General features: G+C 62.6%; 6 protein-coding genes across 10 annotated transcripts; 3 read left to right on the top strand and 3 right to left on the bottom strand.

Moving 5' to 3' along the window:
• The first annotated feature begins 161 nt into the window (after positions 1 to 161).
• BICDL2 (BICD family like cargo adaptor 2) lies at positions 162 to 7,362 on the top strand. 3 transcript variants are annotated; one of them, XM_055340579.1, is made up of 10 exons: positions 162 to 252; positions 1,375 to 1,670; positions 4,045 to 4,260; positions 4,393 to 4,509; positions 4,586 to 4,732; positions 5,564 to 5,755; positions 5,856 to 6,005; positions 6,389 to 6,519; positions 6,661 to 6,781; positions 6,899 to 7,362. In XM_055340579.1, the coding sequence occupies exons 2-10, from the start codon at positions 1,389 to 1,391 to the stop codon at positions 7,058 to 7,060; spliced, it is 1,518 nt and encodes a 505-aa protein (XP_055196554.1). In that variant the 5' UTR covers positions 162 to 252; positions 1,375 to 1,388; the 3' UTR covers positions 7,061 to 7,362. The 3 variants fall into 3 exon arrangements, with proteins under 3 accessions (XP_055196554.1, XP_055196556.1, XP_055196555.1); XM_055340581.1 differs by lacking the exon at positions 4,045 to 4,260; XM_055340580.1 differs by lacking the exons at positions 162 to 252; positions 1,375 to 1,670 and adding an exon at positions 1,772 to 3,823.
• Positions 7,363 to 7,388: 26 nt separating this feature from the next.
• On the bottom strand, positions 7,389 to 10,192 carry THOC6 (THO complex subunit 6). Of its 2 annotated transcripts, XM_055340583.1 has the most exons (13): positions 10,054 to 10,192; positions 9,374 to 9,489; positions 9,201 to 9,265; positions 9,007 to 9,110; positions 8,887 to 8,924; positions 8,748 to 8,796; positions 8,567 to 8,638; positions 8,371 to 8,473; positions 8,234 to 8,283; positions 8,078 to 8,140; positions 7,870 to 7,980; positions 7,659 to 7,793; positions 7,389 to 7,569 (listed from the first exon to the last, which is right to left on the bottom strand). In XM_055340583.1, the coding sequence occupies exons 1-13, from the start codon at positions 10,090 to 10,092 to the stop codon at positions 7,489 to 7,491; spliced, it is 1,026 nt and encodes a 341-aa protein (XP_055196558.1). In that variant the 5' UTR covers positions 10,093 to 10,192; the 3' UTR covers positions 7,389 to 7,488. The 2 variants fall into 2 exon arrangements, with proteins under 2 accessions (XP_055196558.1, XP_055196557.1); XM_055340582.1 differs by having other exon boundaries at positions 8,371 to 8,638.
• On the top strand, positions 9,439 to 11,818 carry HCFC1R1 (host cell factor C1 regulator 1). 2 transcript variants are annotated; one of them, XM_055340584.1, is made up of 5 exons: positions 9,439 to 10,254; positions 10,489 to 10,597; positions 10,897 to 10,953; positions 11,071 to 11,199; positions 11,437 to 11,818. In XM_055340584.1, the coding sequence occupies exons 1-5, from the start codon at positions 10,008 to 10,010 to the stop codon at positions 11,570 to 11,572; spliced, it is 678 nt and encodes a 225-aa protein (XP_055196559.1). In that variant the 5' UTR covers positions 9,439 to 10,007; the 3' UTR covers positions 11,573 to 11,818. The 2 variants fall into 2 exon arrangements, with proteins under 2 accessions (XP_055196559.1, XP_055196560.1); XM_055340585.1 differs by lacking the exon at positions 10,897 to 10,953 and having other exon boundaries at positions 9,441 to 10,254.
• A 241-nt stretch (positions 11,819 to 12,059) lies between these two features.
• On the bottom strand, positions 12,060 to 14,023 carry TNFRSF12A (TNF receptor superfamily member 12A). Its single transcript, XM_055340586.1, has 4 exons — positions 13,878 to 14,023; positions 13,076 to 13,180; positions 12,727 to 12,861; positions 12,060 to 12,645 (listed from the first exon to the last, which is right to left on the bottom strand). Exons 1-4 carry the CDS (start codon positions 13,969 to 13,971, stop codon positions 12,590 to 12,592), a joined length of 390 nt encoding a protein of 129 aa, XP_055196561.1. The 5' UTR covers positions 13,972 to 14,023; the 3' UTR covers positions 12,060 to 12,589.
• Positions 14,024 to 14,715: 692 nt separating this feature from the next.
• CLDN6 (claudin 6) lies at positions 14,716 to 17,236 on the top strand. The gene is made up of 2 exons (XM_055340995.1): positions 14,716 to 14,781; positions 16,437 to 17,236. Exon 2 carries the CDS (start codon positions 16,460 to 16,462, stop codon positions 17,123 to 17,125), a length of 666 nt encoding a protein of 221 aa, XP_055196970.1. The 5' UTR covers positions 14,716 to 14,781; positions 16,437 to 16,459; the 3' UTR covers positions 17,126 to 17,236.
• A 1,147-nt stretch (positions 17,237 to 18,383) lies between these two features.
• CLDN9 (claudin 9) lies at positions 18,384 to 19,037 on the bottom strand. Its single transcript, XM_055341172.1, has one exon. It carries the CDS (start codon positions 19,035 to 19,037, stop codon positions 18,384 to 18,386), a length of 654 nt encoding a protein of 217 aa, XP_055197147.1.
• Between the last annotated feature and the right edge of the window lie 4,252 nt (positions 19,038 to 23,289).

The following is a 23,289-nucleotide window of genomic DNA, read 5'->3' as shown; positions in this document are numbered from 1 at the left end:
CCGGCGCGGGGTCCGCACCCTGCAGGCGCTCAGTCCACGGGGCGTGGCTTCCGACCGCAGCAGGTCGGTGGGTGCGGGGAAGCCCGCGGGAGGCCGCAGGCCGCAGCCCGGCCATTCGGGCCGCCAGGGGGCGCCCCAGTCCCGCCCGCGGCACCGCCCCCTCACCTGCGCCAGCCCGGCACCTGGCACCGCCTCCGGAAGAGGGGATCGGGGACCGCGGGGACCTTGGAAGGAGCCCGGCGGCGGCAGCGGGTGAGAGCCTGGGGGGCGCCCCGGGCTGGCAGGGTCGGGGCGCGGGCGCCGGGGCACGGGGAGGCCTGGCCTGACTGCTGGACCCCGCCAGCGGGGGCGGCGGCGGGAAGGCGGTGGTCGCTGCGCTTCAGGCACGGGGGGCTGGGGGCTGGGGGCTGGGGGCTGGGGGGTCGAGGAGCTAGGGGCCCAGATGCCTGGGTCGGGGTGCCCACCGGGAGCTCGGTGCCGGAGGCGGGGGACAGGGGTCGCCCGCGGGACTCCGGAGCGGGTGGGGTCCACAGGGGCCGCGTCAGGGAGACTCGGGGTCCCCGCTGGGCTGGGACTACCTGGACCACGGGTCCCGCGGGTAGGGCTGGGCTCGGTCACCTGGAGAGGCGAGAGGAGGAGGGACAGGTGTGTGCGTGTGTGTAGGGAGTGGGAGGCTTCCAGAGGGCTGGAGGGGGGCCCTGCCCTGGAAGTCTGCTGTGTGGTCTCCCCCTGAGACCCTGGACCGTTGGGCCCTGAGCAGCCCCCGGAGAGTGCCACCAGGCTGCCGTCCCCCAGGGCGGGCCGGGAAGTAAACAGAAACCTGGAGTGGCCAGGCAGCACTCTGCTGGCACAACCTGTTACCTGGCCCTGCCCTGGGCCTGCCACCTGGGCCCCGGAAAACTGGGGCCAACACTCCAGAATGGCAGGACCGGGTCTGCGCACCTGCGTTCCCAAGGCCGGTATTCTTGGGAGGGGAAGGGGCTGCGCTCATCCGAGTCCTGAGTCTCTGAGAACTTGGTTTCTAGGAAGAGTTTCCCTGCTGCTGAGGAGCTGGGAGCCAGAACAGCTGAGGTGTGGGAATTGGGGGGGCACTCTCAGCACCTGAGGTCCTGGGGCACCGGGGCACAGTTACCTGGGGGCAGAGGATGTCTGCCAAAGGCAGCTGTTTCCTTGTGCTCCCTGCCTCAGTTTACCCTAGGGACATTAACGGAGCTGGGTGGCCAAAATACAGATCATTAACCCTTCGTGGCCCAGGGAAGCCCTGGCTGCAGGACGGAGAGGGCCAGGTCTTGACCAGCAGGGGGCAGGTCCCCCTGGCTGCAGAGTAGAGTGTGCTGTAGCTACCTGTCCCCACTGACCCACCTGTGCCCACAGATGTTGCAGGTGCCATGAGCTCCCCCCAAGGACCAAGCTTCCTGTCAGGGCTGCTCTCAGGAGGTGCCTCCCCCAGTGGCAATGAGGGCTTCTTCCCCTTTGTGCTGGAAAGGAGGGACTCCTTCCTGGGAGGGGGCCCAGGGCCAGAGGAGCCTGAGGACCTGGCCCTACAGCTGCAGCAGAAGGAGAAGGATGTGCTGTTGGCCGCGGAGCTTGGCAAGATGCTTCTGGAGCGCAATGAGGAGCTACAGCGGCAGCTGGAGACACTGAGCACCCAGCACGCTGAGCGTGAGGAAGTGAGCTGGCTGCAGGGGCAGGGCCAGGCGGGGGGTGGGGAGCGGGCAGTGGACAGGGAGGAGGCTCCAGGCCAGTGGGCAGGGGGAGGACGGCCAGGCAGGGGATGCCTGCAACCGCGTTCAGGACTGGGCTGTCTTCCTGGGAGTATTCTCCATGGTGTAGGACATAGGCTCTGAGGTCAAGTCCAGATGTGGGTTCAGACTCTGCCTGGCTGTGTGACCCTGGGTAAGCCACTGGCCTTCTGTGAATCCTGGGTCTGGCTCCTCAGCAGGATGGCAGAACCCCAGCCAGCAGTTACTGAACACCCGCCCTGCCTGAAGCCCTTTCCATGCATTACCTCCACCGACTCTCACCTAATCCTGTGATGTAGGAAGAAATCCCCCCTCTGCCCAGGCTGTCCTCAGCCACAAAGTTATTCTGGGGGGTCACATCTGGCCCCCTAAACACCCTGGGCACCACTGATTCCAGCATCCAGGTAGCCCCAACCACTGCCCTGAGATGGGCCTGGGGAGCTTATGCCCCACACCCCCTCCCCAGGCCACCTAATGGGCATCTCAACATAAGCTGCAATCTTGATTCTCTGCCCCCATCACGTGTGGTCCTCATCCCGGCTTCCCACCTCAGGACCAGAGCCTGAGCAGCTCATGACCTCGCTTCTCCCCCGTGTGCAAGCGCTGTGGATCTTGCCTCTAAACTAGATTATTTTTTTTTAATTTATTTATTCACGAGAGACACGGGGTGGGAGGCAGAGACACAGGGAGAAGCAGACTCTACACAGGGAGCCCGATGTGCGACTCGATCCCGGGTCTCCAGGATCATGCCCTGAGCTGAAGGCAGCACTAAACCCCTGAGACACCCGGGCTGCCCCTAAACTAGATTCTTAATCCTCCCACTTCTCATGGTCTCTCCAGCTACCAAGCTAGCCGCAGCCAACATTGACCCAGCCCCGCACCCGCCTCCACAATTGTCCCCCCTTCCACTCTCTGCCCCCTGGAGCCCATTCTCCGTGCTCCATTCTAAGGCAGCCAGAGGGATCTCCAAAAATTGCAAATATGATCACTTCGGTCCTTGCCTAAAATCTCCCGGCAGCTCCCCATCACATTTACAATGACACTGAGACTCTTCATCAAGGCCTGACAGTCCCCAAGTGCGGCCTCGGCTGCTGCGCCACTGTCCTCCCACAGGACCTCTTTGCAGGGCCTTGAGTAACCTGTGTGTGTTCTCAGGACCTTTGCACTTGCCATTCCTCGGTGTAGTCCTCTTCTTTCCTGTGCTTTAGGTGTGAATTCGAACATTGCTTCTCTTTAAAGGACCCCAACCTACCCCTGTCCGTTTGCCTGTGACTCTCTAGACTCAGCTGCTGGAGGCAGGGAGCTTGGCGGTCTCACTGACTGCAGATAGCCAGATCCCACAACAGGAGGAGCTCAGGAAACACTGGGCGGGTGGCTACATGGCTGGAACCTGGAGACATTAAGGGAGTTGTCTAACCACAAAGCAGCAGCAGAGCGGGGCACCATCCAGGACAGTTGGATCCTGACCCTGGGGAGTCCAATCCTAGAACTGTGTTGCTCCCCGATATTTGCTTAAGAGTTTGGCCACCTGGGTTGGAATCCCTGCCTCACTAATTTACTGTGTGTCCTTGGGCAGGGCCTTCAACCTCTCTGAGCCTCAGGCTTTTCATATATAAATAAGCACATTAACGATTCTAACTGTGGTTGATTAAATGAAATGATACCAGGAAAACAGTAGCAATAGGCCTGGCAGGAGCGCCTGCTAATAATTGCAGCAGCGATACGGTCAGTACCACCTTCCTGCTTTGAGAGTTTATGGGGGGGGGGGCGAAGCTGCCCCCCCCCCACTTGCCGCCTCCCCAAGCGGGGGACCTGGGTGTGCCAAGAGCGTCCCCCTGCTGGTTGGACAGGTTTTGGGGAGGGCACGCAGAGGCACGGAGCCCAGGCGGGGCTGGCCAGGGTTAATTAGAGGGAGCTGGCCAAGAGGCGCTGGGGGTGAGGGGCTGAGCAGAGGCTGAACCTCCAGAGCCCCTGGAGCATCGGTGTGCGAGGCCATGGGCCGGGGCTTCCATTCTGCCAGACTCAGACGCCAAAAACGGCGCCTGCGATCTCGGCTCCAGAAGCCCAGGCAGCAGCCAGAGGTGAGTGGGCATCGGGGAGCCCCGCTCCTCTCCAGTCCTGGTCAGCTCCTCCTGACCGGGAAACCCTCCTCCCCGAGACTCTGCCTTAGGCTCCCTGCCTGCTCCTCCCGCTGGCTTCCCTGCTTGGCGTGTCTGCCTGTCTGGGCCGCTCGGACGCCCTCTGGGTCTGCGTGCTTACTGCCTCACCTCCCTGTCCCTGACTCTGTGTCGCGGCCCCACAGCGGCTGCAGCAGGAGAACCATGAGCTCCGCCAGGGCCTGGCAGCCCGGGGAGCCGAGTGGGAGGCCAGAGCGGTGGAGCTGGAGGGGGACGTGGAGGCCCTAAGGGCCCAGCTCGGGGAGCAGCGCTCAGAGCAGCAGGACAGCGGGCGTGAGCGGGCACGGGCCCTCACTGAACTCAGCGAGCAGAACCTCCGGCTCAGCCAGCAGCTGGCCCAGGTGGGAGCACGCTGACCCCACGTCCCCAGGCAGGACCAGGGCAGATGACTGTGTCCCCGTGTGGGGGTGGGTGCACTGGGCTTGGTGGTAAGGCTTGGACCAGCGAGGCCTCCCCCGCCTTCCCCTCTACAGGCCTCCCAGACTGAGCAGGAGCTTCAGAGGGAACTGGATGGCCTTCGGGGACAGTGCCAGGCTCAGGTCCTGGCAGGAGCAGAGCTGAGGACGCGGCTGGAGAGTCTGCAAGGGGAGGTGAGTCCCAGCTGGGGCTGGGGGCCATCTGGGGCTGGCCCAGCACTTCCCCTCCAGCCCTGAGGTCTTTCCCCAGAACCAGATGCTGCAGAGCCGCCGGCAGGACCTGGAGGCCCAGATCCGGGGCCTGCGTGAGGAGGTGGAGAAGGGCCAGGGCAGGCTACAGGCAACCCATGAAGAGCTGCTGCTGCTGAGGCGCAAGAAGCGAGAGCATAGCCTGGAGGTGACCAGTGGGGCTGGGCGGGGTGGGTGCATCTGACCAGGGCATTGGCCACTGCCTCAGGGCTTCCTGGGAGATGAGGCCAAGCTGGATCACTGGGAGCCCCAGAAGCTGGGCCAGGAGAGCCTGGGCATTAGCCAAAGGGCAAGTGGGAGCCTCAGAAGGGTATTCAGCAGGGGTGGTATGCTTTTAGAGGGCATCAGAACCTGGCACTTGGGAGGCCAGGGCGGAGGCTGGGGCCAGAGATGACCAGGACTTGGACTAGGTCTGGGGCAGTGGAGATGAGCAAAAGGAAATGACAAGAGGCAGCATGGCCCAATGTTTGAGGTCTTTGTGGTCAAATATTATGGGCTCTTATCCCAACACCCCGTCATCCAACACCCCGTCTTACTATTGTGGGACGCCCAGCCTCAGTTTCCTTGTCTGCGAGATGGGATGGGAATGGTAGAGAGCGGCAGTGAGGGTGAGACACGAGTAGGGCGCTGGATGACCCATTAACGAGTTGGGCCAACCGGTTGGGGGAAGGGGAGGGACTCGGCCAGGTGACCTGATGAGGCGGGGCTGGAGGGAGGGTGATGGGAAAATTTAAAGCGAGGGCACCTGTCCGCACCCTGCTTTATAGATGAGGAAATTGGTATCCGCCGGGGGCAACTGCGCGCCCAAGGCCGCGGGCCGGCGGTCTGGAGAGGAGCCAGCTGCTGGGGCGCAACGGCGCGCGGGCTGCCCGGCTCTCGATGGCGCGCCGGCGCCCCCAGCAGGTCGAGGCGGGATGAGGCCGCCGGGCGCACGGGGCGGACTGCGCATGCTCCTGTCCGCCTGTCTGTCCCTCCGCAGCTGGAGCGCGCGCGCTGCGAGGCGGGGGAGGCGTTGAGAGCGCTGCGGGGGCTGCAGAGGCGCGTCTCGGAGCTGGAGGAGGAGTCGCGCCTTCGGGACGCCGACGTGTCGGGAGCCTCACTGCAGTCGGAGCTGGCTCACAGCCTCGACAGCGGCCAGGACCCGAAGGCTGACGCCCGCGGAGCTGCCCCGGTGAGCTGGCGGCCCCCGGCCCCGGTGCCCTGTAGACTCCGCCGCGCCCGCTTCGCGCAGGAGGTCCGACACCTCGCTGACCCATCCCTTTGGTCAACAGAACACTCCGTCCCCCGAGATCCAAGAGGCGTTCAGCCACCAGCCTTCGCCCCAAGAGGAGAGCCTGGAGCCTCCCAAGAAGCGAGCATCCCTGAGGCCAGGGGAGATACTAGAGGAGAAGGAGGCCGAAGTGGCCCGGCTGCAGGATGAGGTGTGGGAGTGGGAGCATAGCGCTGGACGCGGAGCCCGTCCCAATGCCAGTTTCTCTTGCCCATCTACACCTCTGAGCCTGCGCCCCTCTACCTGGATCTATCTTCATCCCAACAAACCTGTAGTCATGCTTCAAGACCTGGCCATACACCACCTCTTCCAGGAAGACTTCCTGGACCGCATTCCCCTCCTTGGTCCCACCTCCTAGTGCTTCCCCCAGCATCCTTTCTGCAGACTTACACCACCCAACCGACCCTGCCCCACCTCACCCTGCGCCAGCCGGGGGGGCTCAGCTTGGTCTCCAGCACAGGCTGCGGCTGCGGGGAGGGTCTGTGGGGCTGGCGGAGGGCCTGGCTGCCCCTCCTCACCTTTCCCTGCCCACAGGTCGCGCTGCAGCGGGCAGAGCTACAGTCTCTGCGGGAGGAGCTGCAAAGGCAGAAGGAGCTGCGGACGCATGGCGACCCCGACGAGGCCCTCAGCGGAGCCCTCTCGGACCGGGACGAAGCTGTGAACAAGTGAGCCTCTCCACCGTCCACCCCAGCCTCCGCACCCACCAGCGGCCCTCCGACCGTTTTCGGTGTTAGCCGCACCGCTCCCGTCCGGGTCCGGCAGCTCCCGCCACCCCCGGGCCCACTCTCTGCCCCTCTTGCCCGCAGGGCGCTGGAACTGTCCCTGGAGCTCGGCCGCGTCTCTCTGGAGCGGGACTCGCTCTCCCGGGAGCTGCTTCGCACTATCCGCCAGAAGGTGGCGCTGACGCAAGAGCTGGAGGCCTGGCAGGTGAGGGGCGGGGCCTGGCGGGGGCGGGGCCGGCGCCTGGGAGGGGCGGCCACGCGGCCACGCGGCCAAGCAGACCGACTGAGCCGCCCGGCCCCCGGCCCCCGGCCCCGCCCGCAGGACGACATGCAGGTGGTGATCGGCCAGCAGCTGCGCTCCCAACGACAGAAGGAGCTAAGTGCGGCGGGAGCAGCCCCGCGCCGCGCCACCCCGCGCTTCTCGCTGCGCCTGGGTCCTGGGCCCGCCGGCGGCTTCCTAAGCAACCTCTTCCGAAGGACCTGAAGGCCGGGCCATGGGGGCCGCCAGTGCCTTCTGGCTTCCTTTCCTCTAATGGCCCTGAGTGTCTTCCAGAGGGGGCTGGTGCCCTCCCCACCCCGGGAAGCTGGGCAAAGGCTCGTTGGGAGCAGGGACCAGCTCTGGGGGCCAAGGGCCCCAGGTGGGTGGCGGGGCAGGTGAGGCAGAGCTGAGTTTTGAATCTCTATAGGTCTATATTTTCTAAGGGCCTGGTGCGCTGCAGGGCAGGGATAAGGGTGGGTATTTATGTATCAAGATCAAACAGTAATATATAAAAATCATGACACCAACTTAGCCTCCATTCTTGAGAAGAACATTCATGGAACAATAGCCTAAAAATTTACTTATTTAATAAAATAAGGAAAAAAAAAAGCAATCTAAATCCCTGGGATGGATGAAAGGGGTGTTGCCAGAGGTCAGAAGGACAGGGAGAAGGCGCGGTAGCCGAGATTGGTGAAGACATCCACTCGGCAGCTGTTACCTGCGGCTGTCAGGACCTGGAAGCAGGAAGGCAGTGGTTGGCATGTCCACACACACGTGCCCAACCCCCCCCCCTTGGACCCCCACAGCCCCTTGCAGGACCCACCTTGCACTCGGGTGCTGCTGGCTGCTGGTTGAGACTGAGGCTAAGCAGCCCTGAAGAGGAGCCAGGCACCTGCGCCTTGAGCTCCCCACTCAGCTGCCACTGGTTGACACAGCGGCCCTGGCCAGCTGACAGAATCTGGAGGGCAGGGAGGGAGTCAGGACTGGAGAGGGGTACTGGGCAAAGGTGGCAGAAGCAAGACAGAGGGCCTCACCAGGTCCTGGTAGAAGGTGACATGTTTCTGTGGCACCCGTATGGGGAAAATAGTCGTGGGTGTAGAGGATCGGAGGTGCCAGAGGGTGAGCGCTGGGCCTCCTCCGCAGACCTGGGCAGAAAGGTGGGGGGCCCCAACCACTGTGAGCATAGGCCCTCAGTTGGCAGGGCCCGGAGTGGTCACCCATTCTGCACCTTGCCCCGCTTACCATCCAGTCTGAGTCAGTTGCCAAACAGCCGATCCAACGCCCATTGTGTGGCCTCGAGCACTCCTAGGGGTGAGGAGGAGAAGAGAGAAGGAGATGAAGACACAGGGGATGCCCAGGACGGTGAAAGGGAGGACGGGGCCTGGTACGTGCCCTTACCTCATGCTTATATACCTCAATGGTCTGGACTTCCTTGGCTGTGCGGAGGTCTGTGCGGGAAGAACCATGAGAAGCATCCTGCTCGCCCCAGTCTCCCTTGCCATGTTTCCCTCCAACCGGACACTTCGCTAACCTACCCCAAAGTCGCACAGCTCCATCCTCTCCACCTGACAGCACCTCGGGACTCCGCTCCCGCAGCGCCAGGCAGTGGACATAGTCTGTGTGGCCCCGGAGGGCCCGCTGCGAGAGGAAGCCCAGTGTCAGGAGGAGATCCAGGAAGAATGCCCCTACGACCATCCAGCCCTGACCACCCCAGTTCCATGGCCTTCTCACTGTGAAGGTCCCGGTCTCAAGGTCCATCGTATGCAACTGACAGTCTCCCCCTGCCAGGATGAGAGAATTCTCCTGCAGAAGAGGGAAGGGTGGAATCGCAAGTCAGCATCAAATCAGGACAGGGAGAGGGAAAAGGCTTTAAGTTTGGGCAGGGCAGAGCCCCGGTACAAAGGGCTCAGACCTTGGGGACGAGAAGCAAAGCATTGATCTCAGGCACTTCTAGGCTGGTCCTGGGAGAGAGAAAGCGAGGTGAGCTCTGGTGAGGCAGTCCCTTCACCCCCAAGTACCTTCTACCCATTACCCACATGGCCCTCACTCACCTGTATGGGGGCTGACGCCGCCACAGCTCCTTACAACCCTTGGTGGAGGGAAATGCTACGAGGTCAGAGGCTCTCTGGGACCAGGCACCCCAGCCCGTCCCCCAATTCCACACTCCTTACCTTCTTGAGGATCTCTGCCCAAAGCCAGGCCTTCACTTCCCCATCCCCAGCACTGAGCAGATGTCGATCCGTGGAGACCATGCTATAGACCGGCCCATCATGGGCTAGATGGAAATGAAGACCCTGAGTGACCCTGTCCTGCTGCCCTCCCCTACCTGGGGGTTCTCTAAGCCAGACACAATGGCAGCACCCACCTTGGAATGTCACCACTGGCTTCTTACTTTCTTCTTTGGCCTCAGAACTCAGAGCAGCAGACAAGCTGAAGGAATAGAGGAGGGGAGCCTGAGAGTCAGAAGCCGAGGGCACCAGTCCCAGAGAGTACAAGTGCTAGAACTACTACTGGGTGGTGAAGCAGGAGTGAGGGTACCTGAAGATGGCTATCTGCCCGTAATTGTTGCCAGCTGCCAGGAACTTCCCGCAGGGGGAGACACTCTGGGAAAAAATGGTCATGTGGAGCCGCTGCAGAGCCTGAAACACTTCCATCTGTGGGGAGAGACTGGATGAGAGCCACCTGGGACATCTAGGACTCGAGATTCCGACTCCCTCCTGCCTGCTGGGCTCTCCCACAGCCCAGATCTCGCAGCCGGCCTTTGAGGCGCCCCACCAAGTGGGTGCCTGCCCGTATAGCCCAGGGGTTGGTCCAAGAACAGGGTGAGGAAGTGGGCAGGTGAGGCAAGACTTCTACCAGGACCCTGGCAAGCACCCAGGCTGGCCCCCAAGGTTCCTCAAGGTCATATGGAGCTCCCAGGGGACTTGGTCACAAGTGTCCGAGCTACTGCACCTAAAGCTTCGCAGACAACTGTCTCCTACAAAGCGCTTAACACATGGCTCCGTTTCCCCAGAACAGAGAAACATACTGACTTCTAATCCCTACCCTCCCACTTTCATATTAGGTCCCTAAGATCCTACTAGGTTACCCTCCCGCTCCCGGGTCAGAGTCCGAGTCCCGCGCAAAACAGGGCTCAGGGCACAACTCCCTGCCTGCCCCTTCCGAGCCGGGCATGAACTACAAACCCCAGAAGGCGCCGCTCACCACGCCCGCCTCACCTGACCCAGAGGTACCGCGTGTGGCACAGCGCGCTCCATCTCGAGAACTACAAATCCCAGAGTGCTCAGCGCGACGCAGCTTCACGAGTCCGAACGTGCCCGCGAGCGGTTCCCCTTCTCGGCGCCGCACGGCCCCAACACCGCCAGCCTGTCCGGCGCGAAGGCAACCGCCGAGTACTCCCCAGAGCCTCAGGAGCCCAGGTGACTGCCGCGAAAATTCCCAACACTAAGTAGCGCCCCACCGCAGCCCCGCTACGCCAGATTCCCCTCCCCCACCCACCAACCCGACCCGACCCGCCTTCCAGCCGCGCGTCGCTCGTCTTCCGCGCCTGCGCGGAAGCTCGCCGTTGCGCGCGCCAAAACCCACGCCCCGCGCGCTGGACCACGCCCTCTGAGACTCCGCCCTGTCCCCCGGATCCCACCCTCTGTTCGCAGGACCCCGAACCCAAATGATTCTACAGCAACCCCTGGAACGAGGCCCCCCAGGCCGGGCCCAGCGCGACCCACGGGCCGCGTCGGGGACGCCCCGAGCCCAGGACGTGAGGTGTGTGTAGGGGCACCGGGTGGGCCTGGCTCAGGGACCCAGGAGCTTTGGCAGGGGGCTCAGGGCTGGTCTGCAAGATGACAGGCGGTGGAGCAAGTCGGCAAGGCTTGGGCATAAGCCGAGACTGGGCTGAGAGTTCCAAGGCAGGCTGCTGGCAGGCCTGGGAGAGGGAGGTGACTAGGTGTCAACTGAGATGAATGGCCTGGGGGCTTCTCGGCTTAGAACTGCAGGCACTGGAGAGCAGATCCTGGGGATGGGGCCAAGAGGGTGGGGTGCACCTGGATTTCTTTTCTTCCCAGCTCCCCTCTCCGAGGAGCTGTGCCCATGAGCACCAAGCGGCGCCTGGAGGAGGAGCAGTGAGTTTGGGGGCAGGGAGGGACTCCCAACAAGACCTCTGTCACCTTAGGTCCCCATCAGACTGTCACTCATGTGAATATCCCAGCCTGCCTGTCTTCCTTCCTGTCTCTCCCCAGGGAGCCCTTGCGCAAACAGTTTCTTTCTGAAGAGAACATGGCCACCCACTTCTCTCGACTCAGCCTGCACAATGACCACCCTTACTGCAGCTCCCCCCTGGCATTCCCCCCATCTCTGCCCCCACTCAGGTAGGCACCATCCACTGACCACCGGCTGGGCCTTCTGGAGGATCACACCCGATCTTTGGAGCCAATGTCTAGGCCCTGCCTCATCCTGCTATTTTTAGCTTCTAGCCAACCTCTGTTGTTTCCCCTCTTGGCTCCTTGGAAGGTGCTGGCAGCCCAAGAGCTCTTAGGGACCTGGACCTGGTGGGAGGTGGCTCTTCCAGGCCAGCCTCAGCCCCATGCTGTTATTTCCTTTAACAGGAGCCCTTGCTCTGAGCTGCTTCTCTGGCGCTACCCTGGGAACCTGATCCCTGAGGCCCTCCGGCTGCTGAGGCTAGGGGACTCCCCTACCCCTCACTACCCTGCAACCCAAACTGGGGAGATGACGGAGCTCTGAGTGCTGGTGGGCAGAAATACTGCCCACCCTCCCTCCCCACAACAGAGAAGACCAGCATTCCCACTAAGGGATCAGCTGTTCCGTGTATTCTCCAGACCAGGCCTCTGGGCCCCAGGACCTACCCTCAACAGAGGAGGACACTGAATCCCACAGAGCCCTGGGGTGGGAGGGGCAGAAGGGACAGGAGCATGAGAAGGGGGGCACTTCCCCCCCTAGAAACTGAATAAAGATTGCTGAGCAAATAAAGGCTTCAGTCTGGAACCCTGGGGCCTTTGGGAAGGAAGGTGGGAAGGCTGGAGTGCTGGATGGTTGGGGTTTCTCAAAATCTTCCCTGGAAAAAACGGTCAGGGCCTGGCCAAGGCCTGGCAGGCTGGGCTCAGGCATTGAGAATGTGTGAGTCAGAGCCTCACCCCCGCCCCCGCGGCTGACTCACTCCTCCCTCCAGCTCTGGGAAGTCGGGCTGGGGATCATGCCACACTCCGAACCATTTAAAGTTAAAGATTCTTTTATTAATAAATTCTCTCTCCCCTCCAAACTCTCTCCCCAAAATAAATATTTCCCCCCCTTTGGGGGTTGGGGGGGACAGTGTCTTAGGGCCAGCCCCCCTAGAGGGCCAGCCCCCTAGTGTTAGCAACAGGTCCCTAACCCCCCAGACAGAGACCCCAGGGTGGAATTTCAGCACATCTGAGTCAGCCTGGCCCTGAGGCCATGGGGGTGGAGGGAGGGACCCTTTGTGCAAATGCTGCAGTTCCTTAGTGTCAGCTGTCTGGTGAGCCAGGTGGTCTCCTTTCCTGTCCTAGAGCCAGAGACAGGGCAGTCAGACACCTTGGAAGCCTCCTCTGAAGCCTGGGCCGAGGCCTCAGAGAGGTGATTCACCAGTCCTCCATCTCCACACCCCTGTGGTTGGAAGAGTCTGGCTCTGTTACTGGGGTGAGGGGGCTGGCTCCAGAATGAATGAATCAATGAATCAATGAATGATGAGTGGGTGGGGCCTGGTGCTGGCAAGGGCTCTCACTGTCACTGGATCAGTGCGACGCCAGGACAGCCCTCACCGCCGGTCTCCTCGATGGGGGCTGCAAGATAAGAAGAGGGGTGGTCAAGAGCAGGGGCGGTGTTCAGGAATGATGGGGGGTGGGGTGGGCTGGCACACTTACTGGTAAACTTCTCTCTCCTGCGGCACCGTCTCCAGACCAAGAAGCCAGAAAGCAGTCCCAGCACGAGGGCGAGGCTCAGAGCACCCCCCAAGATGGGCCACAGCAGAGGGAAGGAGGCTGGAGGGGCCGCAGCGCCTGGGGGCGGGGCTCCGAGTTAGATCTCGCCCCTCTCGGTACCGGCCCCGCCCCCCCTTGAGCCTTTCCCCGCTGCGGCTCCCGCCCCGATTCGCTCCTCACCCCGCCTCCCACCCCCCTTCCCGATTAACCCCCCAGATCTGAAGCCCACTGCTCCCCGTCCACCCTCCGCTCCCATCTGCGGCCCGCCTGCCCCGGCCCCGCCCCCACTCACAGCCCAGGCAGAAGTCGCTGTGCGGTCGCGCCGGGCACGACGCGCAGTCCATGCACTTGTCGAGGTCCGCGCTCCAGGAGCTGCCGCGAGAGCAGGGGGTGGTGCCTGGGGAGGGGGCCACGGGTCAGAGCTGGGGCGGGGCACGGCTATTCTGGGGGCTGAGGTCAGGGTCGGCCGGCTCGAATAACGTGAGTCACCGGCGCTCTCCCCGCGCATTCCTCACAGGTGACCGCACGGCCCGACCGGGACTCGGCAGCGCAGGGGAGAGGGGGGCCCAGCGCGAGACGCTGTGGGGGGGGGCGGTCAGGTCCCCCCCACACACACACACCCCCCGCAGCCGGCGGATGACTCACTCCTGGGCACCGGGCCCGACCCCGGTCCCTCCCCCCGCATAGCTGGGCACTGAGGTCACCGGATGGAAGGGGGCACCCCACATGGTATAGGGGGTACAGACCCCCGTGCTCTTCGACCCCTGGGGCTACACAGACCAGGCACTGAACAGGCTAGGGGCGTGCTCTCTCACCCTCACGTGCGTGCCGCCCTCAAACTTTCTCCCGCTACTTCGGAGTCTGGACTTAGGACAGAAGCCGCCCCCACCCACCTCTGAACAGGGGGGAAACTGAGGCCAGGACTGCGGATGAAGTCCGGAGCGGGATGAGCCTCTCCTGGCCAGGGAGGCGGTGTCTGAAGACCGCCCAAGCCCGGATCCGCATGTCCGCCCAGTTCGCCCCAGTTCAGTCCCGTTCTCCGGCTCCCCGGCCCCGCGGCCTCCCGCCCCGCCCGGGCCCCGCGGCCCGCGTACCTGGCACTCGCTCCCCGGCCGCCGCGCCCAGCAGGGCCAGCCCGAGCCCCAGCACCAGGAGCCGCGGTAGCGGACGCAGCGGGCCCAAAACCATGGTGCGCGTCCGGGCGGCCGCGGCCGTCTGAACCCGCCGCGCGCGGGCCGGGAGGGACAGCGGCCGCCCCGCCTCCGCCCCCGCCTTCCGGGGCGGCGCCCTCCCTCGGCCCGCCCGGCGCCCGGCTCCTGGACGCCCCGCCCCGCCCCGCCCGGCCGGCCCGCTGCGTTCAGGCATTCGCTCAACAAACGCTAGCGCGGTGCGCCAGCGTCTGGGACCCCGGCAGGTCCGCAGGCCCGGCCCTGCCCTGTGGATGCTGAAGTCCGGGAAGTTGGGGGCGGGGGGGGGGGGTCAGACACGAAGCACCCGCCTCAACGATAACTGCAGCTTTCTTAGCGGCCCCGGGGTATTATGATAACAACATAACCAATAATAATAATAATGTCTTTAATTTCTACCTTAGGACATAGCTACACAGTAAAATGTGGGCTTGCTGTCTCCAATTTTGCCGAGTATGAAGCTGAAGCTTGGGCGGGTTAGGTGAGTTCCCGGGGTCCCCCACTAGGAAGTAGCAGAGTCCGGAGCCAGCTCCGTCTGGCTCCAAGCCCCGGGCCCTGGGCCCTGAGTTCCTGCGGGCCCGGCCTCAGCCGGCTGAGGTCCCCGAGCCCGGGCCACAGGCAGGCGGGGCGGCCCCGGGCTCCAGCGACCCCAGCAGAAGAGGTTGGGATTCGCGCGCCCGCGGTCCGGAATGGGGTCTCTGCCCCTCCCCGGGGCGGTGGTCCACTGACGTCACTACCTCTTTAAGACCCCCGCCTCCGCCCCGGCCACACACTCGGCGGCTCCTACGAATCCCGGTGGGCCTCTTCGCAGGTGAGCCTGGGGGTGAGGGGAAGAGGCGGATTCCGCGAGGAGTGGGGTGCAGGGGGCGTGGCGGCGTGGGTGGGGGTGCGTGCAGAGAACCTAGACTAACCTGGTGGCGGACACCGGGCACAGCCCCCGGGCGGGGTCTGCCTGGAGCCGCGGAGCTCCTCAAGTCCTTCTGCAGCCACGGAAGGGTTAAACGCCCCTCCCCCCCGGACAAAGGCACCGAAACCCGGGCGCCCCTCCCCCACCTGCGCTGCCCTCCGGGGCGGGGCTCCCCTCCCCCTCCCTCTCCCCCTCCCCCTCCCCTTCGGGAGCGGACCCTGCTGATCACGCGGCCATTAAGCCCGTCCCGCAGCGCGGCTCCGGGGCTTGGGGCCCGCGGACCCTTCCTCTGGTCGGACTCGCAAAGGAAATAGGGCTCGAGAGCAGGAGGGGGCGCCGTCGGCGCAAGCCGACCCGGCGGTGTGCGGAAAGAGAAGAGGTCGAGGGAAGGGGTAGGGTCTTGGAGGTGCGGGGCAGGTGCGGGGCGCGTGCGGGGCGCCTGGGCGGGCCTAACCCGGCTGGAGGCGTGGAGGGCCGACCCCGGGGTCGGGATGAGCGGGGTCTTGCCGTCCGATCTCCCCCGAGGTCATTACCGCGGGTTTGGGCGGGATGCACAGGAGGGGAGCCCGCTCTGGCCTCTGGCCACGCTGCTGGGACCCGCGCGAGGTTAAGTCCAAATCGTGCGCGGGAACTTTGTGTAATGGAGAGCCACAGCCGGACCCTGAACAGAACCGCCCCGAAGCCAGCCACAGCACTAAGTGGGATGTGAGGGGGCCCGGGGCTGCCCCAGAGGGACCGGTTCACTGGACACACTCCAAGGGTTTAGGTCCTTTTAGCGGAATTGAGTCCTGAGACGATGGCATTTGGGGCAAGAAGGCACAAGAAAATGTTCCCAACTTTGGAGGGTATGCTCATTGTGACCCTGGGGTTGGGGGGGGGGCACACAGCCTTGGAGAAGGAGTGATTTGGGGGGTGTTTTTTCCCTTTGGGGTGCTTTGTTTTATTTCTCCTGCTTCTCTAGAATTTGACTGTAGCAAGGCCAGGGAGGCGGGGTCACCTGAGACACAAATGTCACTACCCGCCTGGGGATACAGAACCAGTGAGGGGTTTGGACACTGCTATTGGGTAGTGGAAGGAAGCCTGGATCTCTGATCTTGATGTTGAAACTGACAGGTTTGGAGCCTGACAGTCATGGCCAGAGCCAACCCACCGTCTGAATCCCAAGGAGGCCATCTGGAAATTGCCCTCTGTTGTTTCATCCTTTTCTTGCTACTTTGCTGTCTGATAAACGCACGCAAAGTGCAAAGTGGCTGGGGCCATGGACTAACATGGGTAAAGGCTTTGTGTCTCATTTGCCCTCAAAACGGCCAGGACTGGGTGACAATCGCATAACCAAGGTAAAAATTACAAAACATTAAGTGTTCGTTTTGCCCGTGAGAAAATGAGGCTCGAGAAGTGTGCCTTGCCCATGGTGTCCTTACTCCCTGGGTTTGTACTCTCTCGGTGCCCTGTGCGGTGGCCACGCATGTGGCATGAGAGTTAGCACTCACTGGGAACAAAGGGTCTGGACCAGCCTGTCCTCTCTCTCATGAGTCTGCTTCCTTCGTCTCTCAATGCAGCTCCTGTCCCCCTCCACTTTGCCATGGCTTCTGCTGGCCTGCAAATCCTGGGGATCATCCTGACGCTGCTTGGCTGGGTGAATGCCCTGGTGTCCTGTGCCCTGCCCCTGTGGAAGGTGACCGCCTTCATCGGCAACAGCATCGTGGTGGCCCAGGTGGTGTGGGAGGGGCTGTGGATGTCCTGCGTGGTGCAGAGCACAGGCCAGATGCAGTGCAAGGTGTACGACTCCCTGCTGGCGCTGCCCCAGGACCTGCAGGCTGCCCGCGCCCTCTGCGTCGTCGCCCTCCTCTTGGCCCTGCTCGGGCTGCTAGTCTACCTCGCGGGAGCCAAGTGCACCACCTGCGTGGAAGACAAGGACTCCAAGGCCCGTCTGGTGCTAGTCTCTGGGATCATCTTTGTCATCTCAGGGATCCTGACCCTGATCCCTGTCTGCTGGACGGCCCACGCCATCATCCGGGATTTCTACAACCCCCTCGTGTCAGACGCCCAAAAGCGGGAGCTGGGAGCCTCCCTCTACTTGGGCTGGGCAGCCTCTGGCCTTTTGTTGTTGGGTGGGGGGCTGCTGTGCTGCACCTGCCCCTCTGGGGGGTCCCGGAGCTCAAGTCATTATATGGCCCGATACTCAGCATCTGCCGCACATGCCACCTCTCCGTGTGCCCCCGAGTACCCCACTAAGAATTATGTCTAATTCTCAGTCTAACTCCCTGAGCTGGAGAAATCGTGATGGTGATTTAGACAGCTTTGGGCTTGTTTTTTGTCTTTTTTGCTTTTTGGGAGAGGGTTTTCTTTTCTTTTTTTTTTAAATTCATTTGATAACCAAGAAACCCAAGTCTCTCATGGGCTCTGCTGTTGGTATTTCTCACCTTTGGATGAGGGAACCAAGGAGGTGATGCTTCAGAGTTTCTGGATATTTCTCCGCCCTGGACATCCCCATCGTGGAGGCCAGCCTGGAGCTGTGGGCCAACATAAAGGCTGCCTGTTGTTCAGATGCTTTCAGCCTGTCCCTTACTGGTTAGGCCTCTGGCTCTTGAGCATTCAGAAGAGCAGATGATAAGTCACCAGAGAACTGCCCGCCTTCAAGTCTTCTGACCTCTGACTCCACTATCTTGAGCCCTGTCCCAGCTGTGCTGTAGACCCCTGACCCTCTCACCTTTAGCCCCTGCACACTTCTGCCGTGCTTCCCCCGCCACACACACGCACCAGTTTTTGCTAAATAAAGCTTGTCTTATTTTGTTGCTTGCCTTGGGTGTTGCTGGGGGGCTGCTGAGTGCCAGCCTGGCAGGGGGAAGAGGGAAGCACAAATGGCTCACCCTCCTTATCTTTGGACCCCCCGTGGCCAGGGAGGGAGGGCACCCACTGGACAGGTCCTGGAGCGGGCCTTGGACTGACAGCCCAGATCAAAAGAGCCTGTCTTTTGACAAATCAAAAGAGCCAAGGTACAAAATTCTGTTTATTTCCAACTAGCAGGTGAGCAGAGAAGGTGGGGCAGGTGACTAGCTGGGACTCCTGGCCTGGATCTCTGGATGCAGGTGGTGGCCAGGCTGGAGAGGACCCACCCCAGGGCAGGGATCCCCTCCTTGGTTTGGAGCCAGAGACCTGCTGCCCTTGGGGTGAAGCCCAGGTGACCTCAGAGGAAAAGGAGGGCCAGCCCAAGTGTGGACCACAAAAGAAAGCAATCTGTCTGGGGGTGGGGGCAGGGGCAGACCAGTGTACCCCATCAGCTCTGGCTCTGCCTGGGTGGAGGCAGGAGAAGGACTTGTGGGGACCCCATTGGAGAGGGTCAGGGTTCAGCTCTGTAGTCTGGCCTGACTGGAGCTTCAGGGAAATGGGTTTCGCCTGCGGGGGAATGGGTTGGCAGAACGGAGCCAGGGTGACAGCAGGGCATCCAGCACGAGGCCAGGGCTCATGAGGTCAGGCTGGAGCCGCGGGCTTCCAGGGACACCACCTCACACATAGTCCCTCTTGTCCAGCCCAGACGCCCCCGAACGGGAGGGGATGGAGTAACCCAGCCTGGGGCCTCGGGGCCGGTCCATCTGGGGTGGAGGGCACGTGCAGCAGAGGAGGCCCCCGCCCAGCATGAGCAGGGCGGCAGCAGCCCAGCCCAGGTAGAGGGAGGCCCCCAGCTCCCGCTTGAGGGCCTCGGCCACCAGGGGGTTGTAGAAGTCCTGGATGATGGCGTGTGCGGTCCAGCAGACCGGGATGAGCACCAGGAGGCCCGAGAGCAGCAGGAGGACCCCTGCGGTGAGCACGATTCGGGCCTTGGCGCCTTCATCCTCCACGCAGGTGGTGCACTGGGCCCCTGTGATGGCCACGAGCAGCCCGAGCAGGGCCAAGAGGAGAGCGACGACGCAGAGGGCGCGGGCAGCCTGCAGGTCCTGGGGCAGCGCCAGCAGGGAGTCGTACACCTTGCACTGCATCTGGCCTGTGCTCTGCACCACGCAGGACATCCACAGCCCCTCCCACACCACCTGGGCCACCACGATGCTGTTGCCGATGAAGGCGGTCACCTTCCACAGGGGCAGGGCACAGGACACCAGGGTGCCCAGCCAGCCCAGCACGGCCAGGGTCATGCCCAGGAGTTCAAGGGCTGTTGAAGCCATCTGTCCCCTCAGGTCTTCTGAACCTTGAACAACCTGGCTGACTCAGGGGTGGGTCGGATCCTGCAGGGTGGGCGTCTTGGCGCCCAGTGCAAGGAGAAGTCCGCGTCCTTGGCAGGACAGTCCTCACATCTGTGGGCCTCTTGCAAAGCACGTCTCTCCGAGCCCCTCACGGGTGTCTCTCTCACCCCAACACGCACAGGTCAATCTCACAGTCCTGCTCCAGCCAAGTTGCAGTGTCCCCTCCAGGGGCCCGTTGCCTATCCAATGCCCAGTGGCTGCTGCTCCTGCCACCCTGCTGTCACGTCCTGGCTGCCGCCCGCCTGGCCCAGCTTGCAAAGACCCTCCAGACCCACCTTTAGGCTGAGGTCCCGCCGGCAGGTTCAGCTTGACATTGAGCAGCGCACCCTCTGTGGGTGTCACCTGGGGACTCAGCCGGCTCCCAGGTGCAGGCGGGGTTTTGAGGTGGAGGCAGAGGGAGGGGCGGCGGAGCCGAGACTGGCGGAGGCTGAGCTACTGAGAGAAGGAGGGGCTGGGGGTGGGATGGGGAGCCTGGGAAGGGGTGCCGCCACCGGGAACCAGACGAAAGGACATCCGTGCTTGTGGGGATGCAGGGACAAAAGAAAGGAGAGGCTGAGGACCAGCTGGGGAGTAGGCAAGGGTGAGGGCGGGGCTCCAGTCGGCGCTGAGAAGAGAAGGGAAGTGGAGGTTCAGCTGCCTCCTGAGCCCCCACCTCCGCCCCCAGCAACTCCTCCCTATGGGCTTTTCATTTTGTGTTGCAAACACACCCAGCTCCCCCAGTATCCACACCCCCAGCCCAGTTCCCGTCCCTCTGCCCACCCCAGGAACCCGATCTGTCTCCAGTCTCAGCCCAGTGGCCCCAGCTGCTCTCAGGGGACGGCCCCGCCCGCACTGTTCCCCTGGCAACAGGTGCCTGGCGCCCAGCTCAGGTAGCATTGCCCAGGCAACGGCCTAGAAACCCCCCCCAACTTCTACCGCAGCCCAGGTGTGCCCTTCCTACCCCCAGATACTGAAACTGAGGGCTGAGCCGCTGAAGGTCTCCAGGGGCCGAGGCATAAAGAGTCGTCTGTGGAAGTAGGGGAGGGGCGTGCAGGGGTCTGTGGTGAAGGGAGGAGTGGCGGAGACAGGAGCCCCAGATGGGGGTAAAGCCCCAGGACCCAAGTCTTTTCCACGGGGAGTAAGTGATCGCTCTGGAAGAGACCCCACAGAGGAGGGCAAGGGGGAGAAGCCCAGGTGAACCCTGCCTCACAGTCCTCAGGAAAGACCCCCTCGGAGCCTGTGACTCCCTTTGTGGGGAGCAACCTGAGACTCATAGACTACAGTTCAAATCCTGCCTCCAACAAGGGACAGATTATGGAAGGTCAAGGTCCTTAACCTCCTTAGGTCAAAGACCCTCTGTGAGAAACCTGATGGGACCCACAAACATGGGCTCCTCATTTGGGGGGTCATGAACCCCCTCAAGCCCTTTCCTAGGTGCTAGGAGCCGAAGGAAAAGGAATGGGGGGTAGGGGACACTCATGACAATTCCTTCCATTCATATACTTTCCTGGGTGGCTAACAGACTCTTTAAGGAGCTGGGCCCTTAATCTGGAAGAGCCTCTGGCCTCTACGCCTCCCCCAGGAGGGCCCACAGCCCGTCTGCCCTATGAGGAGACAGCCCCTGATGGCCCCGGGGGTTCCCCAGGCACACCTCATTCACTGCACTGCTCTAGGGCCCTGGGGGCCATGCACACTGGGTGCCTCTTCACCTGCTCGGTGGGGCTTAGCCTATAAGAGTTTTTCACTTCCAGTGCTTGCCTGCTTTTGGGAATGGGTTTTAGCACTTTTTGGAAGAGAGGCTTCTACTCTCATCAGATTTGCAAAAGGGTCAGTGACCAGAGGAAGCGGAGAGCCGCTCCCCCTAAAATGGAGATGGAGGCCAGCACCACGGAGTAGGACTGCAAGGTGAACTCTGGTGGCCCGGGCTCTTCCTGCACACACTACCTCTCCAGGGCGGGGAGTGGGGGCGCCACTGGCAAGGGGCCGAACCTAGATCTCTCGGAGGGGAGGAGCGGCTGAGAGGAAGGGCAAATAGAGGCAAGCCTGGGGCCTGGAGAAATCCAGACACACAGGTTCCAGCAGGTGTCAGGAGGCAGCGGCGCCACAGCGGGCGAGGGTCCCAGCAAGCCGCCCACGGGGCCTCCAGCCGGGTCTGCCCCGGGCGCCGCGAGGTGTCGGCGGCCGCTCAGCCTGCAGCGGAGGCCGGGCCCCCAGTCGCACAGGCAGGTGTAAACCTCTAGTGCCCCGCCCGGAGGAAGTGTCCTGCCCGGGGCGGCACCGGGACCGTCGAGGTTGGAGATCCCAGTTGTCTTGGGCTCCGCACGTGGGCCCTCCGCAGAGAGGCCTGCGCTCCGCGACGTGGCCGCCCCTGGAGCCACTGCTCGGGGACCCACAAGCGGCTGTCACCCGGCCTGTCACCCGCCCGTCCCTGCCGGTCGTCTGGGGGCCGCTGCAGCTTCCCACCTAAGTCTATTCTTTTCCGTGTTTGTAAGACGAGGCACCGCTGCCCCAGGCCCCCAGGGCCGGTGAAAGTGGGACAGGCCGTTGGGGACAAGGAGGGACGGTCGGCAGGAGGGGGCAGCCGCGGAGGAAGAGGCGCGGGCAGCGGGCAGGACGCGCATCCCGCCCTCAGCCGTGCTCGGCCCTCCCGGGTCCCGGTCACCTGGACGCCGCTGGATCTGGGAGCCAAAGGGTTAAAGTTGGGGCCAGGCAGGACCTGTAAATGGGGCTGGAATGCCATTGATATGGAGAGGTGGGGACTCCCTCTGCGCGGTCGCCGCCTCAAAGGCACTTCAACCGGTCCGTCCGCAGGAATCCCCACCCCCACACCTCAGCCCGGAAAGAGGTGGGGGAGGGGAACCTGTCCCGCTGCACTGCTGTGGAGGGAAACTGAGGCACGGGGGAAGGGCCGCGCCCTGTTCGCTGCTTCTGGTTGGGGCGAACTGGATGTGACTTTCGTTCTCCCGGTGGGGGGGCACCCATGGGGGCAGAGGAAACCCGGATGGGGCTTAGATGGGGGAAGGGCAGTTGTGGGTTAGCTCTAGTCCTCACGTCCACCACGTTTTTATTTAAAAAAAATTTTTTTAAAATTTTATTTATTAGAGAGAGCACGCCAGAGAGCACAAGCAGGGGGACCGGCAGAGGGGGAGGGAGAAGCAGGCTCCCTGCTCAGTGGGAGCCCGATGTGGGGCTGGATCCCAGGACACGGAGATCAGGGTCTGAGCCGAAGGCAGACATTCAACAGACTGAGCTGCCCAGGCGCCCCTCTACCATGCTTTTAGAGAAAAGTGTGGCCCAAAGACAAAGGAGGGGAACTGAAGGTCCGGAGAGCCGGAGAGCCACCATGGTGCCAAGGAGTACGGGGGTGTACTGGGGGACAACCAGCCTCTGCTTTGCAGAGGTGCCCAAGGCCCCAGACTTTGTGGGTAGAAAAGCCAGATCCCTGGGTCCCTGAACCAAAAGGTGCAGATGAATCCTCAAGGTCCCTTGACAGTTCTTACTGGGTTACTACCCATTTTACATTTTACAGACAGGGAAACAAGCTCAGAGAGCTATGGGAACTTGGCCACAGGTACTTGTGAGAAATAGGACAAGCCTGAAGGAGCCCCAGACCCTGACTTCAAGGCCCAGAGGAGCCCGAGCTACAGGGTGAGCTGGGCCTCCTGGTGCCTCTTTCCCCAAAGGCAGCCCAGTAGCCACCGCCCCCCCCCCCAATCCTGCCCCATTCCTCCCCAGCCGGCGATCCCTCCATCCCACACCAGGCACCCTGCACAGGACTGCATCTGGATCTGCTTTCACCAGGAGCCACCCCCCACCTGCTGCACCTTCACCCAGTGTCCCGGGCACAGACCCACAGACTGCACCGTCATTGCTCACCACCTGCTCTGGGCAGCCTAAGAGACTCTGGGCCAGACCTTGCTGGGCAAGTGACAATTGCAGTCATCTCAGGCTCCAGGTCAGTGAGAGACAGGGTTTCAGACACAGTAGGAAGAGACACTGGGAAGACTGGTCTGGAGGTGGGCCAGCGCCCCAGGGGAGAGGACACTGCCTGTATGGATCGCATGGTGGCCCCCAACAGTATGCCTGGGCTTAAACCCTGGAATCTGTGAGTGTGGCCTTATTTGAAAACAGGGTCTTTGCAGTTGTAATTACATTAAGATAAATTTAAAACCTCAAGATGAGATCCTTCTGGATT

This window comes from Nyctereutes procyonoides, unplaced genomic scaffold, assembly GCF_905146905.1.
Source record: "Nyctereutes procyonoides isolate TBG_1078 unplaced genomic scaffold, NYPRO_anot_genome, whole genome shotgun sequence".
Classification (NCBI taxonomy): domain Eukaryota; kingdom Metazoa; phylum Chordata; class Mammalia; order Carnivora; family Canidae; genus Nyctereutes; species Nyctereutes procyonoides.
Note: the sequence above shows the minus strand (reverse complement) of the source record. Positions and strands in the feature narration are given on the sequence as shown.